The sequence below is a fragment of the Schistocerca piceifrons genome, chromosome X, assembly GCF_021461385.2.
Source record: "Schistocerca piceifrons isolate TAMUIC-IGC-003096 chromosome X, iqSchPice1.1, whole genome shotgun sequence".
NCBI classification, from domain to species: Eukaryota; Metazoa; Arthropoda; class Insecta; order Orthoptera; family Acrididae; genus Schistocerca; species Schistocerca piceifrons.
In genome coordinates this window covers 504,151,259-504,168,687 of record NC_060149.1, presented here as the reverse complement: position 1 = coordinate 504,168,687, position 17,429 = coordinate 504,151,259, and the positions used below count along the sequence as shown (strand labels likewise).

Here is a 17,429-nt window from a genome sequence, read left to right as displayed (position 1 = left end):
AGATACATACACAAATCCGCTGCAAGGCTATGGGCATCCACATGGCACCCTCCTATGCCAATATGTTTACAAGTCATGTACAGGAAATCTTCCTAACCTCCCAAAACCCAAACCAATTGTCTGGCTCAGGTTCACTGATGATATCTTCATGATTTGGACACAGGGTCATGACAATATATACTCATTTCTCCACAGCCTCAATATATTTTCTCCCATCTGCTCACCTCCACCCCTCTGATGGTTCCATCCAAACCTCTGTCCATTTCAAGTCCACTAACTACCACCAGGACCTGCATTCTGACAACTGTCGCCCCTGGCCACTCATGGATGGTGTATCTGCAGTGACGAAAACTCCCTTGCTCAGTATGCTAAAGGTCTCACAAGGGCCTTAAAAGACAGGCACAGCCCCCCCCCCCCCCTCCAAACCTAGTGAATAAGAAGATTTTCCGTGCCATATCCTCACTCACCCCTCATCCTCCCACTACCCCCAAGAACCATCTGCAAAGGAATGCCCCCATCATCATCCAAATCAACCCACACTGAAGTAACCGGAACATGTCCTTCGCCAGAGCTCTGACTATCTATCATCAAGTCCAGAAATAAGGGACATCCTACTCACGATCCTTTGAACTCCCCCTCAAATGGTATTCTGCTGCCCATCCAACCTATGCAACATCCTGGTCCACCCCTGCGCCACTCCCACTCCCAACCCCCACCCACCCAGCACAAACTACTCTAGTCCCATTACCGGCTTATGCCATTCCATACCATCAGAGGCAGGGCCACCAGTGAAGGCAGCCATGTTGTATACCAGGTTTTTTGCAATTTCTGCACAGCATTTTATGTGGGCTGCATCATAGCCTTTGCTATTCAGATCCCAGGTTTTTTAACTACACAGCTGAGAGTTATCCTTGCAATAGTTTCTTTGCTCCCGTAATCCTCCTGGCCTCAATCTCCACTAACCCACTGCACTCACAACTTGACCCCATTCTCTCTCTCTCTCTCTCTCTCTCTCTCTCTCTGTGTGTGTGTGTGTGTGTGTGTGTGTGTGTGTGTGTGTGTGTGTGTGTGTGTCACATTATAAAGGGAACTGATTATACACTAACAGCCCTGGAAATGAGCATTTGCAACATCCTATCAGTAAGAGTATTGCCCATGCAAGGTGAGGTTCCAAGTTTGAGTCCCATTCCAACACATAGTTTCAATCTGCAACAAAGTTTCAAAACAGGTCACACCACCCACTGCTGCTGAGTGAAAGAGTCCAATTTGAAAGAATAAGATACGTCGTTCAATATACAGAAGCTTGTGAACATTTTAGCATGAAGGGACAACATGTTCATCTGTACATTACTAAACAAATAACAGAATATCATTGCCAGCATACAAGTTTATCTGAACAGACTGAGCAAGTTGGTACAGTGGTTAATACACTCAACTCATAGTCAGGAGGTGTGGGGTCCAAATTACCATCCAGTCATCCATATTTAGTTTTTATGTGATTTCTCAAAATGTATTCATGTAAATGCCCAGATGGTTCCATTGAAACATACTCATCTAATTACCTTCCCTATCCTTATCAGTTAAAAGTTGGTAATCTGCCTCAATAACCTCTGATCAACTGGGTGACGAATTCTAAATCATCCTTTTTTTCTTATGTGAATGGCCTCTAAAATACCCTGCAACATGGACAGGATATTTGCAATAGGGTAGCATATAAGTTGGCAGTTTCTTATGATCTAAATTTTTGTAACTCAAAGTCTTTTCACCACATTACACTACACTATCTGATCAAAAGCACCCAGACACCTATTAATGGACATTAATATTGGGTGTGTCCACCCTTCACCTTTATGATGTCTTGAACTCTGCTTGGGACACTTTCAGTGAGGTATCTGAATGTCTGTATAGCAATGACAGCTCATTTCTTATCAAGAACTGAAACCAGAGAAAATGATGTTGGGATGCTCGGGTCTGGAGTTAAATCGACATTCATATTCATCCCAAAAGTGTTTCACAGGGTTCAGATCAGGACTCTGGGCAGGCCAGTCCACTTCAAGAATGTAGCCTCACAGGTGCAGCATTATGAACGGAAGTATTGTCACACTGACACAGTCAATCATTGTCTCTGAACCATTCCTCAACTTTGCTTAGTACACAATGCTGTAAAATGTGTTCATATCCTTCCGTATTTAGTGTTTTTTTATTTGCGATAATGGGATCACTCCACAACCACGAGAAACACTCCATACCGTAACATCACCTCCTCTATACTTCACTGCTGGCACTACATACGATGGCAGATAATGTTCTCCAGATATTCATCAAATCATAACCCCTCCATCAGATTGTTACAGTTTGTAGCATGATTCACATTCCAAATCACTCACCTCCTGTCATCTATGTCCAGTAATGCCACTCTCTATACTACCTCAAACTTTGTTTAGCACTGATACAGAAATGTATGGCTGATCAGCTGCTGCTTGACCATTGCACCCCATTCTTTTTGGCTCCTTACGCTGAATGTGCTAGTTGCACTGATGGCAGTACTTTGGACTCATGAGTAATTCCCTCTGCTGTTTTTATGTAAGTTATTACAACTATCCTCCACAATGCTTGATGGTCCCTGTCAATCAGCATAAGAGATATGGCTGGTCTACGTTTAGCTGTGGTTGTTCCTCCACATTTACACTTCACAGTCACACACCAACAATCAAATTGGGCAGCTTTAGAAGCTTGAAATGTAGATTTGTTAATCAGCTGACATCAATGAATAGTCCATGTTCAAAGTCACTGAGCTCTCCTGACCCAACCATTCTGCTGTTACTCTTTCTCTACTAACAATAAAATACTCCCCACATCCTTTTATACTGGCGTATCTGCCTCTCATGACATCTAATGGCCAATTCTACATTACACACATGTATCCAGATACTTCATATCACATAGTGTACATCATTCTCAGGAAGTCAAGTCACAAGTCACACTGAACTTGTTTTTGACAGCACTCTTTAGCACATTTGTTACTTGGCAGCAGCTTCTTCCTCCCTAAATGCAAATGAATGCTAATGCACAGCTTTCAATATAGTAGAATTATAAAGATGAAAACTTTTTACTAACCTGCACTGTTTCAAGTAGGTCATATAAGCTTATTGGCCTGTTGGGTGGAGGCTGCCGAGATGAACATGCGAGTTCAAATATATAACGTTGCTCCATTTCTTCGTATGTTGGTCCAAGAAATCTAAGTCGGCTGCATGATGCTCCCTTTTCATCAGGCTTTCCCCTAAAATATGATATTTTAGTCTTTCAAATGTGTCCAAATCACATAAATAAGGCACCTCTAACTGTGCAAAACACTAACTCCGTCTGATTCAACACTTCCAGTAAAATACAAAATATGAACAGTAAGAATGAGAATTACTTTACACCTGGAGAAAAAAAAAGTACTTGAAGCACAGGCATATAATTACGTTGTGTTGATTACTGGTTTTATAACTATGTAAAATTTCATTCTGAGCAAACTAGTTCTGCTGATTTAAAACCAATAACAGCAATAACATGCAGAAATGGGCACAGAGACAGACAGATTAAAAGTTGGCATAAATCCAAATGTTACAAAAATCTGCAGACTATAATTAAATTTACATTGAAAGTGAGATATGTCAACTCCTTGGGAAAAAAAACTATGACTTCCATTATGACTATCTTTCTGCAGGTCCTGTTGCTACTGATATTATAACTGCTCAATTTAGTAATCTATTTTTCTACATTAGTACTGGACCAGCACAAGTGAGAGGAGTATGATACACTTACACAAAATTCCAGGTTGCTGGTGTAGAAAGAAGCAGAGGTCACACAAACAACACAAGCTGACAGATACCACAACATGTGAGTGGAAGAATCATTTGTTCACTATGGACACTCAACAGTACTCCCCGCAATAAATGAAATTGTAACTAGTGACCTCCCAATTTATTCTTTAGCACAAAATATGTATGTAATGCAGTCCCATGAAAATATTAGTATGAAACAATTAGGACATGCTCATAAGTCTCCCATATGGTGCATAAAGGACATATGGCAAGAATAAATTATTGGAAAATGGAGACCTCTAAATACATATATAAATTAAGCATAACCCCCATTAATGTTCCTGGAATTAATGTTTTCCCACTGTTTATGGCATGTTCTATCAGTTCCTTCAAATTCTCTATGTTCAGAATGTTAATTCCCACCAAATTTTGTGTTATAATTGTAAGTATCTGCTTTTTATACCTAATGAAACAATGTTAATATACAGAAACAAAAACATATAACTGGGACATAATGATGCTGAAAAGGATTTGGCTTTTATGTGGTACCTAGAAACATTTCACAATGAACTCTGTTAAGCTCTGGCCTCTCACCTTCTGAATCAGTAGTAGAAGTCTTTAAAAGATAGAACAATTTCTGTCACTAGTGCTTTGTTTTCAACACTGTGAATCTAATAACAACTATACTGTCTGCAGTGTTGCTCATAGTTGCGTTATCGAACTAAGTTTTGGGTTGGGATAAAACATCAGAATTAGTCCAAACAGAAAAAAAGCTGGCAACAATAAACATGAGCTATGGTAGCACCTCTTGCAGATACAATATGAACTATTATATAAACTATCTTTGAACGATCACAGATGTGGTATCTCTTGCACACAGGGCAGAGAGGAGGAGGGAGGGGTGGAGACAACACTTTGTACTACCACTATGTATGACATGGGAATTGTTGGCATATTATTTCATTAAAAAAATGCATCAACTGTGATTTGCAGCAAGGGCCCCCGACCACCGGCTTTGGCTGTACTGAGCTACAGTGGTCTTGGACGAAGCAAGCCCGTGATGTTACAGCACAGGCTGAGCAGGACTGCATGCAAACACCATACACTACAGGCTGGTGGTAGTACTGACTGCCATTGTGAGCTAAGGTCTATGAACAGCAAGTAGGGCGGTGCTTAGAGTGACACGTGTGTATGCTAATTTATGTTATCACTAAATTTTCCATTTTATTTTCTTCTTTTTTTCGATGGAAAACATGGTTTGCAAAGGAAGAAGAGCAAATCAATAAAAAATGAAGTAAAAGCCCGAAATGAACCTTAAAAGTTCAATTTGGGCAGTATTTAAGCCTGTAAAGGATAGCAATAAGGACAATGTTAGTTCTGTTTGCTGTTCACTGTGGAGAGAAATTTACACTCATGGAAAAGGGTAAAGTGGCACTTTGCACATTTCTTGCTGCCCATATGTGCCTAATAAGCAAGTGTCTTGTGCTGACAAGAAACAACTTCCTAAACCCGCCCAGGGGATGATTATTGGTAAATGTGTGGCTATGTGCTGTATGGAACTGTAGGGGATGGATGTTTTTTGGATCTTGAGACACAAGTTAACACTGGAGTGACTTACAGAAAAGTATCCCCACATGGTACATGGCACAAAGTGTTAAAAAAATGGCTCTGAACACTATGGGACTTAACATCTATGGTCATAAGTCCCCTAGAACTTAGAACTACTTAAACCTAAGGACATCACACAACACCCAGCCATCACGAGGCAGAGAAAATCTCTGACCCCGCCGGGAATCAAACCCGGTAACCCGGGCGTGGGAAGCGAGAACGCTACTGCACGACCACGAGATGCGGGCAAAGTGTTAAAAGCTCGACGTTATCTGCACTGCGTGATTATTCATGATTGAACTGTTCCTGTGCTATGTAAAATACAATTCTACAAAATGCTTTTAATAAGGACAAGACAGGCATCAACTGTCCACAATTTATAACATTTCAACTTGTAATTTACACAAAGAAAGGCCTCCCTGCTCTTACAATAACAGTGGAAAAGTCCAGCGATACTCACTGGAATACAGGGTCGACTGTTAGAATCAGAAGACAGTCAATATTCTGACTTGTGTCATTAAAGCTCTCTGAAGAAGAAGGAAGATTAGGGTTTAACATTCCACCAACAATGACGTAATTCGAGATGGAGCACAAGTTTGGATTTTTTTGATTTGACCTCTGAGAAGGGAGAAATAGGCCGAACTGAAGAAATTAATAGCATACTGATGAATGAACTAATTTCTCTTCTCATGGTATGTATGCTATCACATTATCGTAATTCTTATATGTTAACATTTACTTTATAGCAAACCTTTTGAAACGTGAGGCCTTCCATGGATGCAAGGAATCAGAAATCACCTACACTGTTGCCATGGAATATGACATTATTGCAGCATTTGACTTAGGCACCTCAAGACAGAGAAGCCTCTAAATAGGACTTCTATGTAAATGCCTTAGTGGAAAATTTAATTGTTCAGAGGTACAATGATCCAGCAACTATTCTCTGGCCACCATATCAACATCTAAAAATGACATCTGAAGAGAAGAGGTGAGAAGTCATGAGGTGAGAAGTCATGGCACAGTTAAAAAGGTGAGAAGTCATGGCACAGTTAAGACGTACAATATATTTATTGCTATGTTTATTGACCCCAGTGGCCATTTCCAAATGGAACTGTCAACTGTCAATCAAAACCAAGATTGGCCACAGAAGAAAGTACAGACCTCATAGGGTCTGATTTGGTGTTTCCTCACCTAAAGAACAATCAAATATATGGGAATACTTTATCAGATCATTTAACATAATCTGTGGGTGACTTTGGGGAAGTCCTGAAATTCAATGAAACAGTTCAAATTCCTTCAACAATAGAATAATGTTGTATTTTTGATAGTATTTTTCACTTTAGGGCTCACATTGTGGTTGTATTAAAAAGCTTTTCTATTTTTCCAGTTAGATAAAAATCATTAGAGTGAGTCACGTAGATGCCACCAACAAGCAATTCTTTCACAAAATTACACAAAAAGTACACTACCATGGAAAGTGAAGAAGTTTGCTTTGTGGGCAGATGTAAATGACAGTCTTACGCTAACAGGTGACTTAGAGACACACATAATTCCAAACTACAAAATGGAAGAAAATATGGTTTCTTGCTGCAGAATGACTGCACAAAATTTTTCAGTTCTTCAGAAGAGTGCCAGAAAATACTGTGTATGAAATCACCCAGCTTGTCTTATGAAAGAAATTTTATTTCTGCCAGTTTCATTCTCAACACCAAGACAACCACTTTTACATCAGGACAATGTTGATGCACTTCTTTTTATTCACAGTAATTGTAACAGAGACAAGTGAGTGAAAAAATATCCTGAAACCCTTTTTGCACACAAAGTTTCATTTTACATTGTTTGTAGCTGTAAATTTTTTTTGTTTATTGCACATTTTGTTGTGTACATTTGACTTACCTACACTTCCATTACGTACAAATTATTACTGAGCAGCACGGATGATACTGGCAGTTTTATTTCAATGTCAGACAATCCTGTTTAGTATTTATAAAATGACTTGTTTTATTCACAAGTGCCTTGATCACTTGTGATAATGAATTTTGAGTGTAATGACTTATCATTAGAACTAAAAGTCCAATATCTTGTTATGTCAGTAACAAGTAAAGTCTTCATCACACACTCACTGTGGTCACTTAATATTTATGTAACAAATTCAGTCAAGATATTCAGTCAAGATATTCAGGAATAAAAAAGTATGTCAAATGAACCTATGGCTGGCTGTGGCCACAGCTTCTACAATCAGAGCTGTAACTGGTGGCATGTCTGGCAGCGAATTGGCTGCATTTCAGTCATCACATGTTGGGGGTTATGGTGACAGCTGTGGAATTGTGAGCCGAAATGAAAGGAGAAACCATAATGGGTACATCCTTATGTTGCAATCCCCTCTACAAAGGGAATGGTTGTTGCTTTTTTTTGTGAAACAAACGGTGCTGAACTATCATCATTCTTGAACAAGATGTTTAGCTGAGTGTCTGTGGCAGATGGTGGCATGTAAGTGGAGGATATTTCACAAGCCCCTGAATGTAGACAATATCACTGTAGAGACTGTTATGGCATGTTGTATTCTACAAAACTATGTATGAACCAGAGATGGTGTACCACTTACTGATACCCTATACCAGTATCTTTCAATTCATGAGAGGGTATTCCACAATGAATATAGTCATAGACCCAGTTCACACTACAGAAACGTATTTACCAGTTACTTTGTAGATAAAGGTGCTCTGCCACGTCAGTTGGATAACATTTTCTGAATTAAATGTAGATGTTGTGTTAATAAAATATAAAAAAAGGTGTGTTTTGTTCCTGTGGATTTGTACATCCACTTCCACCAAACATCAGTCATTTTCTATCACGTTTTCTTTTGCTGGTTCTTGTCTACTACATGTCCTTTGGATGACAAACTCCCTGGAGCAAACATCTTCCTAAATTTTATAATATTTTTTGTGTATCAAAGTCCATGATGACAGAAAGATCCTTCTACAGCAACACATCAACAAAAAATCAAATGTAAAAAATCCACACCACTGGAATCGCATTGATGGCTGGCCACACACTGGCAGTATAGCATACACACTGTTCCTTGCAACTGCATACAACTTTGGTCGCAGTGGGGTCAATGGCTGATCGCTGTTTGCATGACAAAATACTGGCCAGACAAGACAGATGGCTAAAGTTGGCTGTGTGCGCAATGCACATCCACCTTGAATGTAAATTTGGCCACATCCAACCAGCTGCAAGTCTGACCACAGCTGTACTAATGCACCACCTTCCTGAGTGCAGTATGCATATTTGCCAGTGTGTACAATGCAGCCCATCCACTGCTGTTGGGTGGGGCCAAAGCATTTAATAGTCAAAGTGGTATTGGCCGAGGCAGAGCCAGCACAGAGCTATTTAATATGGAATAAGGTGTGTCAGACCAGCAAAGCCAATGGGTTTGGACTGCTGCATGGTGGGCCACTCTGCAATCTGATTTGCAGGGAGATGTTATCATGTGGTGTACGGCATGCTGCTGTTTTTGGAATATGTAGCAATTTCTGAAGTGGTGGTCAGGTTCGGAACTAATAGCAAAGCACAAACATTTAATACTATCATAACTGTCAGACATTTTTGGTACTTCATTCGGCATGTCCCGATTTCCAAGGTGTTTGTTAGCATGGGACCTTACAGCATAATTAACATTTAACTGCACATTCCATTCTATATTATGAAGTACAGAATTATATTTTACTATGTTGTCTTGTATCTACATACATTTAACCTCATGATGAAATTTGTAGAATGTAATTCTGGGTGTGTCATATTACATAAACAGTCAAAATGATCTGTTGCCAACTACTATCCCATGTTTTGCATATTTTTCTTAAAATGTCATATTTAGCATACAATGTAGCAAATTTTATAAACTAATTATAGATATACTTCTTGTCTACAGTTTGATGCCATATGTATATATGTAACATATGTCCCGGTCTTGTAATTGCTTTTGGACCAATGCTAAAATTTTTATGTAGGCACCAAAATTTTTGAGTTTATTTATGAAACAGAAAGCCAGATAGAAAGAATTCACCATGTGAAATTGTTACGAACAAGAATTCTGGATTTTTTTTTCTTCATAAAATAGTATGAGCTACTAATGTGATTGTAAAATGTAAAAACTTTTGTATGTACTTCAAAAGTAACTTCCCACCATCTACATTTCCCACAATTGACACCATTTTTTAAAAGTCAGTTGAAAAGTGTAAAAGAGGAGTTTTACTGTACCATATTTGCATGGGACACTGATAGTGGGCACTAAAGTTAATGTTTCAAAGCATTATGTTGAGGAGAGAGTAGGACTCACCTAATGTCTAAGAAATTGCTGAGCCAAAAACAGCTGCACTGGACTTTCTGAAAGACTAATCTGTTTTTATGACAATAACACTGGGTTAGAAAACATTGCAGACATACCAAGGCACTGCTGAGAGGCACAATTTGTGCTGTTCCTGTTAACTGAAATTCAATGGCGTCATATTGTAGGCCTTCCAAATAATTGTTTAATACATTCTATATGATGTGTCAGCTGTATGTTGGGAATGGTGTCAACAGTACAAGGAAAGAGCACGTGTTTCTCACACTGGTTGCAGATGGCAGAAGCAGACAGAGTCATGCCTGGACTGTTTACCAAATACGAGCAGCCACTGCTGATCACACGGAAACCACTGCAGAAATTAGGACTAATTTGCAAAATTAGTGTCAACTAGGACCATCTGAAACCATTTTCTGGAAGCTGGGCTATAAACATAGGTGCCACTTGTCATGTTTCCTCTCACATCTCAAATGGTGCAGAAAAATATGCAACAGGAATGATAAATCGCCAAAAATTTGTTATAGGTAATGTGTGCATGGACAGGCAGGAAAACAGAGTAACACACCAACTGTGGAGAAAAGCTTCAAAGTTTCCATTTTGGAGGCACAGATCTACTGACAGGAATACAACATTTCAATTTTGTGACTCATTATATGCACTGTCCATAGCAATATCTGACAAAAGCAAACAGGGATGGAGAATTGGCATTAAGACTGGTGAGGCCTTTAAAACTAAATTGGTTTTGCGGTATTATGCAGCTTCAGCATATTGTTACTGTTAAAAACCAATTTGTCACAATTTCAGAAGAACGTAGATGAGATGTGTGGAAATAACTAAGAACAGTTATGTGTTTTTTCACCAACATAGCCACCTATGCTTCCTTATGCTATTGGCAAAGTGAACTGTGATAAGTAAAGTCACCAGAAGATATCCTTATAAATTAAAATTGGGAGCAATCTGGGAGTCATCTAACTGTGAAACCTGCCTCTTTCTTTTCCTTCTGTTATGAACAAGAGTTTTGGACATAAGGGTGGAGAGAGGAATGGGAAAGTGGGCACTTGATTCAACCTAAAAGTTTAGACGGGAGTTTAGAAAACACAAAACATTTTGAATTTTGTGTCATTTTCATCTAAAACCGGCCAGGTTCCCATTTCAGATAAGAGGTCCCTATAATAAGGACTCAAAATGTAACATGCAGTGATATGTACAGCACAAGCCCAGAAAACTGACGATTCTTCTTATTAGTGTGTAAAACGACATGCAAGCAGTGCCCTGTGTGGAGCAGCTGGAGACCATAAAGGTACAAGAAGGCTAGACACTTTGTTTTACTGATTGCAGCCAAGAGTCCCTCTTTTCCAGCCACTTCCCCTCCTGCTCACACAAGTTTCCAATTCATTAAAGATATGACAGCCAAAAATGGAGCGCCACTGTGTTCCCTGCAGATTTCTTTTGACTGCTACATTTACTTGTTTGTTACCCTGGATTACAACACATACCACTATACCACTGCAATTGTGTGTAAAAAAAAAAGAGTACTGGATGTTTGACATCTTCTCTCTTCTACAAAAATCTTTTGCAATAGTTGCTTGGTACTAACGGGATAGGACCATATGATAAATCTTTTCCCTCAGTGGCACATCACATCATCTGTTCCAGTGTCTCCAGAATTGTACACAGCTCAGCTTATTTTTGTGATAAGTCATCAACTATAGACGTTCCACTAGGTGCAGACAAGTACTGGAGCCTCTTTTCACTGTTAGTCTTTCCTGAGACTTTTCCTTATATAGGAGAAGCTGTGTTGGAGAAGATGGGAGTACACTGACACCTCCATTCAGGTTCTGGGGTTCTGCAGTCAGTAGAGTAGTATTTCTCGTCATTTTAAGTATTTCAAGGGTATCACCTTTCTACACCTGACCTTTTAGGCTTAAACTTGTAACCACAGCTGTTTGTCACAGTATGTTAAATTACTCTGTGTTCAGAAATCAGATTTTGAAAGTAGTAAAGAATATTGGAATATGCCAAGGTATCCACTCTCCTCTGTGAATTATTAACAGTTCCCTGAAAATGGGATCACAATATCAGTCAATTTACTTCCACAATATCTATCAATTTACTTCAAAGTCCTTATGTCTGTCTGTTCTGGTCTGATGGAGCAACTTTTCTTCCCTGTCTGTTTTCTAATCTATTTGTCTGTCAGCACTGCTCCAATAGTTCCCATTTCAGTAATTAGTAAGTTGACTCCTCTTCTGCACCACAGAGCACCGAGCATAATAGCTTACTCTATATAGATTATTCTTTTCTCTGATGCAAATTCCATTATAGTTACTAAATACTGGTAACCCCTCCAATTGTATACTAATATTTTCTTCTTCCATTTCTGAATAGCATTTGAAACTGAAAGAGATGACTTCTGTAATTACCAAGCAATCAGAATATTATTTGCCATATATATTTATGAATAAAACATCTGCCTTTAGATTGAGTGATTGATATCCATGATATCTAAAATTGAATTTCTGCACATACAGCAACTGAAGGTCACTAGGAAAGTTTTGAGAAACCTTTTGTCACACTTCACTATTTCACTTTCTAGAAGCACAGCTGACCACAGTTTTTTGCACAAATAGCCTTTAAAGTTTCATCTAACCTGGTTTATTATTGTCACTGAAAGAGCTGTGACTGTTCCTGCCTCTATGGAACTGATGACATCCAAATGAAGGTGGGAAGTGAACACTTCTCTGTGGTGCATTTTTACAATTTCAACTCAGGTGAAGCATATTTGACAGCCAACACTTAGAATGCACTTTTAGAAAATTTTCCACTACATACACACACACACACACACACACACACACACACACACACACACACACACACTCGTCTTCATTGAAGGAGTGGATATATGATGACAGTAATGATGGAAAAAAACATCACCACTGTAGGGAAAATGATTAAAATGAACTACAGAGAGATATTTAAGGACATCTAAGTAACACCAAAAACTGGCTCACTAGCTATGACTGAAATCCAGCGCGATTTTCTTCAAATCAAGAAATTGTCATTCCAGTAGGTATCTCGCTCTTTGATACATAAGCAGGAGGACATGTATGTCAAACTGTGAAGAAATGTAGGGCAGATTCCATGAAAGTAACTCTACAACTATTCCTGACATTGTCACTAAAGGTGAAATGTGATTTTATCGGTCTGAACAAGATACTTGTGTCCGTCAAAGGTGAGGACGAAAGGCTGCCAATGTGAATAGATACACAGTGGTTTACCACCAAAAATTTTTCTAGTAGTTTGGGGAAAAGCAGCCACGCACAAGACTGCAAGGGATGATACTGCATTGTGAGAATGTAACACACTCAGTGTTATCATATAGCTCCACTGAAGTCAAACTTGTAGTTCATCTACCTTAGAGTTGTGGCCTAGCCCCATAAGATAATTTCAATTTCAGACAGTGATAATAAGCACCTGCATGAAAGTTGATTCACCAGTCCTGAAGAAGCTAATAAGCCTCACAAAAGTTTTTAGCTCACAACACTGAAAGAAGATGAGTGGAAAATTGTTTCCAAAATTAGTTTACAAGAATGCAAAAGTTGTTTGTGGTGAGTACTTCAGAGAAAATAAACTAATCAAAATTGTGCGGTGTCCTTTCTATTCACCTACTGGCATTGCAAAAGTTTCATAGTGACCCTCTTCCTGGAAGATTTAACTATTCTAAGCATTTGCATTCTTGTTATTATTATTAATGTATTTACCATAAAACACTACAATCAATGTATTTACCTTAAAACACTACACCTAAGAGGTTTATCCAGCTTCCTCCTGAGCCATTTGTTAATATATGGTTTATTAACACCATATGGAGAACGACTGTCAAGAACATGAAAGGATTTTCTGCGACAAATCGTTGCAAATATAATGTTGCGCAGCAATGCCTGAAATTTAGATGAAATGGATCAGTTTGCGAACTTATCTAATTTATGTATGACAAAAGGTAGGTGTAAAAGAAAGAAGCATGCATGTTACAAACACATTCACATGCATACATATATTGACAAAATCATCACCTATTCTAAATATACATACTGAACAAAATTTCTGCGAACTTTTTCTAAAGGGATACTACTTTTTCAGTTAGTATCAGAGAACCAACATTTTATCATCTTATTGTTATCTATCTTATAATCAAATTAATATGTCAATACCAAATTAGTATATTAATATCTAGTGCACTGTAATTCATTAATAAGCACTCACATACAGAGATTTAACAGGTATTCAAAGAGAAAAAAATTGTTCCAAAACATTTAATTACAGTGTCTGTGAGAAACTTACTTATTTAAAGGTTTTACTGACCATGAAAAGATAGCACGAAAAGATTGGTTTACATTTCATGGTATACACTGTATAAAACTGAAAGTGAATGCCAAATGATGAATTATTTTTGCTAGTATTCCAAACAGAAATTGGTGATACCTGGAGAGCACCTAAAGTAACAAATGTCTCCCCATATCTGGGCCTCATACAAACAATGAAGCTAGCTAATAGTTTGTGTATCAGTATAATATGTTCTATTGTGCCCAAAAAATTTCACCACAGAGTGAGTTTCTGACATTGACAACATGTAAATATCTCATGTAACAAATTTGTTGATCGCTAATAATGGTGTGGGCTTTAAAGGTGATAATATGCCACCATATATGCCTGTTTACTGCTCACTCAAGATCAGAGGAACTGGGAATGAACTTGGACACCTCATCTAATTAACTCAGTGTCCAGAATTAACCAATGCTTAATCACAGAGTCAACAATAAAATTAGCATCCCCAGTATCATTTTTCGAAGATCTTCTTGATACATTTAAAGATGAGAGTGACAATACACAACTGTGATGAGTTTCAATTTATATATTATAATTCTGGTATGAATCTAACTCTAAAAATGGCAAAGGGTGATTTATCACTTTATTAATAATGACTTCATGTCATCATTTGCTTCCCTTATTCTGAATACACCATGCTAATAACTAAATATATTTGCAAATGTCATATTTTCCTTTCACAGACAGTGAATTTAACCACAGGTGACATAGCTGAGTTTTGGCACACCGATTTTAGTTTGTCACTACATTTTATATAAATAAATTACAACCAAGATTCATGACAATGCCTAAATATTGTGAACTGCAAATGAAATTCAGATTCCCAAAAAATGCCTTACGCATCTTGGTAAATTTGTCATCATAGGAATGAAACAAAGAAGTTTGTTGCATGTATTATGTTCGCATATCCTGAATAATGATCTACTGAACAACTGGATGCACAATACTGAAGGTGTACACCGAAATTGTAATGTTGCAGAAAGCTCCTTGTGTTTTACATAGAACTATATCAATGGACAAAATATATTTTGGAGCTGCTTTTTTGGATGCAAACGAGTTAAATCATTTAATAGAAACTCTGTAAAAGCAAGTTAATATAATAATTTAAGTGGATCGAGCATGCAGACTACTACAGACATTTGCACGAAGTTCTTTTACACTGTGACTTCACAATTTGGTAGTTATTTGCTGACAACGTGTTTTATTTCCCAACAATTGTGGAAGTTCACTACTCTTAATTTTTCTATGGAGTTTTTATACATCACTCACTTTTTGTTTATATACCAAGAAATCTAGCACATCTTGCTTCAGAAATGAAGATGGTTACTAATGCATGGACCATTAACATTTATCTATTCTAAGGTGTTTCCAAGTAGTTAGACTTAAATTAATCCAAGAAAACTTGCTTTTAATAATAAACCTACATATGTACTAAATACAGTCATTTTCGTTTAACAAAGGAGTTCATTTCAAACCAAATAAGCAGTGATCCATTATTAATTTACCTAGTCAAAAAGGAAAAACAATGTTCTTTTGGCCTTAGTCATACGTATTATAGCTTCTGTATCAAAACACAGGAACTGACTCAAGCTATTGTTACATTTATCTTGGGGAGCGTAATAGTGGATCTTTCAATATTTTGCAGAATATATATACTATGTGCACTACAAAATTTGTACTTAGATCATAAGTCAAAACTGTAGTTAAATAGCTGTACAATGAACGCAATCTGGCAACTATCCTTATAAGTATGCGGAAGCAGTAAAAAGTAATAGCATATGTCTCCATAACTAACAGTAAAAGTGAAAGAAAGTATTTTGCAACAGAGAGAACATGAGAAAATTTTTCTTTTTTCTTTTTGGACTGACAAAAAAATACTCTCTCCACCTCTTTGAAAGGCTATTTATTAACTGTTATCACAGGTCACAACTTACTTTATTGGATGATTGGTTCCTCAGGATTTGTATCAACAATATACAAATCCTTACATTTTCAAATGTATGAAATAACTATGATTTACAGTAAAAAATTACCTGCACTCTTGTTTTTCCAATTAGTTGACCCAAATGTTGGTAAACAACAAATATACACTCTTGCAACAAAATCTACTCTTTTGCATTTATCTCCGTTCAGTGGCTTATAAGATTTCAAACTCCTTACAAGGAGAACATTTTTGATAGCTTGTAAAGGAATTTACATTCTATATCCCACTCTCTAATTTCTGTAGAAAATGAAAGATGACATTAAGCACCTATCAGTGGTCCACAGAATGTGAAATGTGGATGAGATCTGAGTTGGATGTATGGTGTTTGTGACATTTCTCTTACTTTGGACAACATTTTATTTGCAAACTAGCTGAGTACCCAGTGTTGCCCGGCTATGTATTTATTCCACTGTTCTATTACACCATCTCCTCCTTCCCCCTCTCCATCTCCTCCTCCACATCCTCTCTGTCCATCTCCTCCTCCACCCTCTTTAGACCATCTGGCTCCTCCTCGCTCCGTCCATCTCCTTCTTCCTCTCTCCTCCTCTCTCCCTGTTCATCTCCTCCCCTTTCCTTTGTATGTCCATGCCCTCCTCTCCCTTCCCTTTGTTCATCTCCTCCTCTTTCCTTTCTCTGACAATTTCCTCCTCCCCCATCTGTTTATCTCTTCCTCCTTCCCCCCTTCTCTGGCTCTGTCCATCTCCTCCTCTCCTCTCTCATTGTCCATTTCCACTCCCTCCCCCCCCCCTCTCTCTCCACCCATTTCCTCCTTCCCTATCTCTGTCCAGCTCCTCCTCCTCCTATCTGTGCCTATCTCCCCCTTCCCCCTCACTGACAGTCCACCTCCTCCCCCCACTCCTTTCTCTTTCCACATTATCACACTCACCCCAATATAAGTCTGCTGGTTCTTACCTCTAGAGTATTTCTTTCCAGATTGTATCTAATACATGGACCAAATTTGATTAAAATTTGATTTAAATCATTCCAGGGGTATAGGATGAGCTTTCTCCCGTGGCTTTACCCGCACACACACATATCACATACATTTCACATATAAGTTACATATTTCATATGTACATATTTCATCAGTACGTCCAGCAAATTTTGCACTATGGTTTCATCTTCATGCAGCTCAAGGTTTATGACATGCTACACAATGATATAATTTAGCAGGTATATCCTGTGTTATTGCACAATGATATGATTTAGCAGGTACATCCTGTGTCATATGTGGCTACTGTCTGTGATATGTGTTGTGAATTAAGTTAGTAGTAAAAAAGTAATACATTAAAAT

The 17,429-nt window shown here is 38.1% G+C and overlaps 1 protein-coding gene across 4 annotated transcripts in view; it reads right to left on the bottom strand.

The window, feature by feature from the left end:
- LOC124721140 (transcriptional adapter 1-like) overlaps nucleotides 1-17,429 on the bottom strand; it is a 180,325-nt gene that overhangs the window by 36,018 nt on the left and 126,878 nt on the right. For all 4 annotated transcript variants that reach the window (XM_047245957.1, XM_047245958.1, XM_047245956.1 and 1 more), the window contains 2 exons: nucleotides 13,555-13,706; nucleotides 3,118-3,280 (listed from right to left, as the gene is read on the bottom strand). In XM_047245957.1, coding sequence (XP_047101913.1) covers nucleotides 3,118-3,280; nucleotides 13,555-13,706 — 315 coding nt within the window. The remainder of the gene's footprint in view (nucleotides 1-3,117; nucleotides 3,281-13,554; nucleotides 13,707-17,429) is intronic.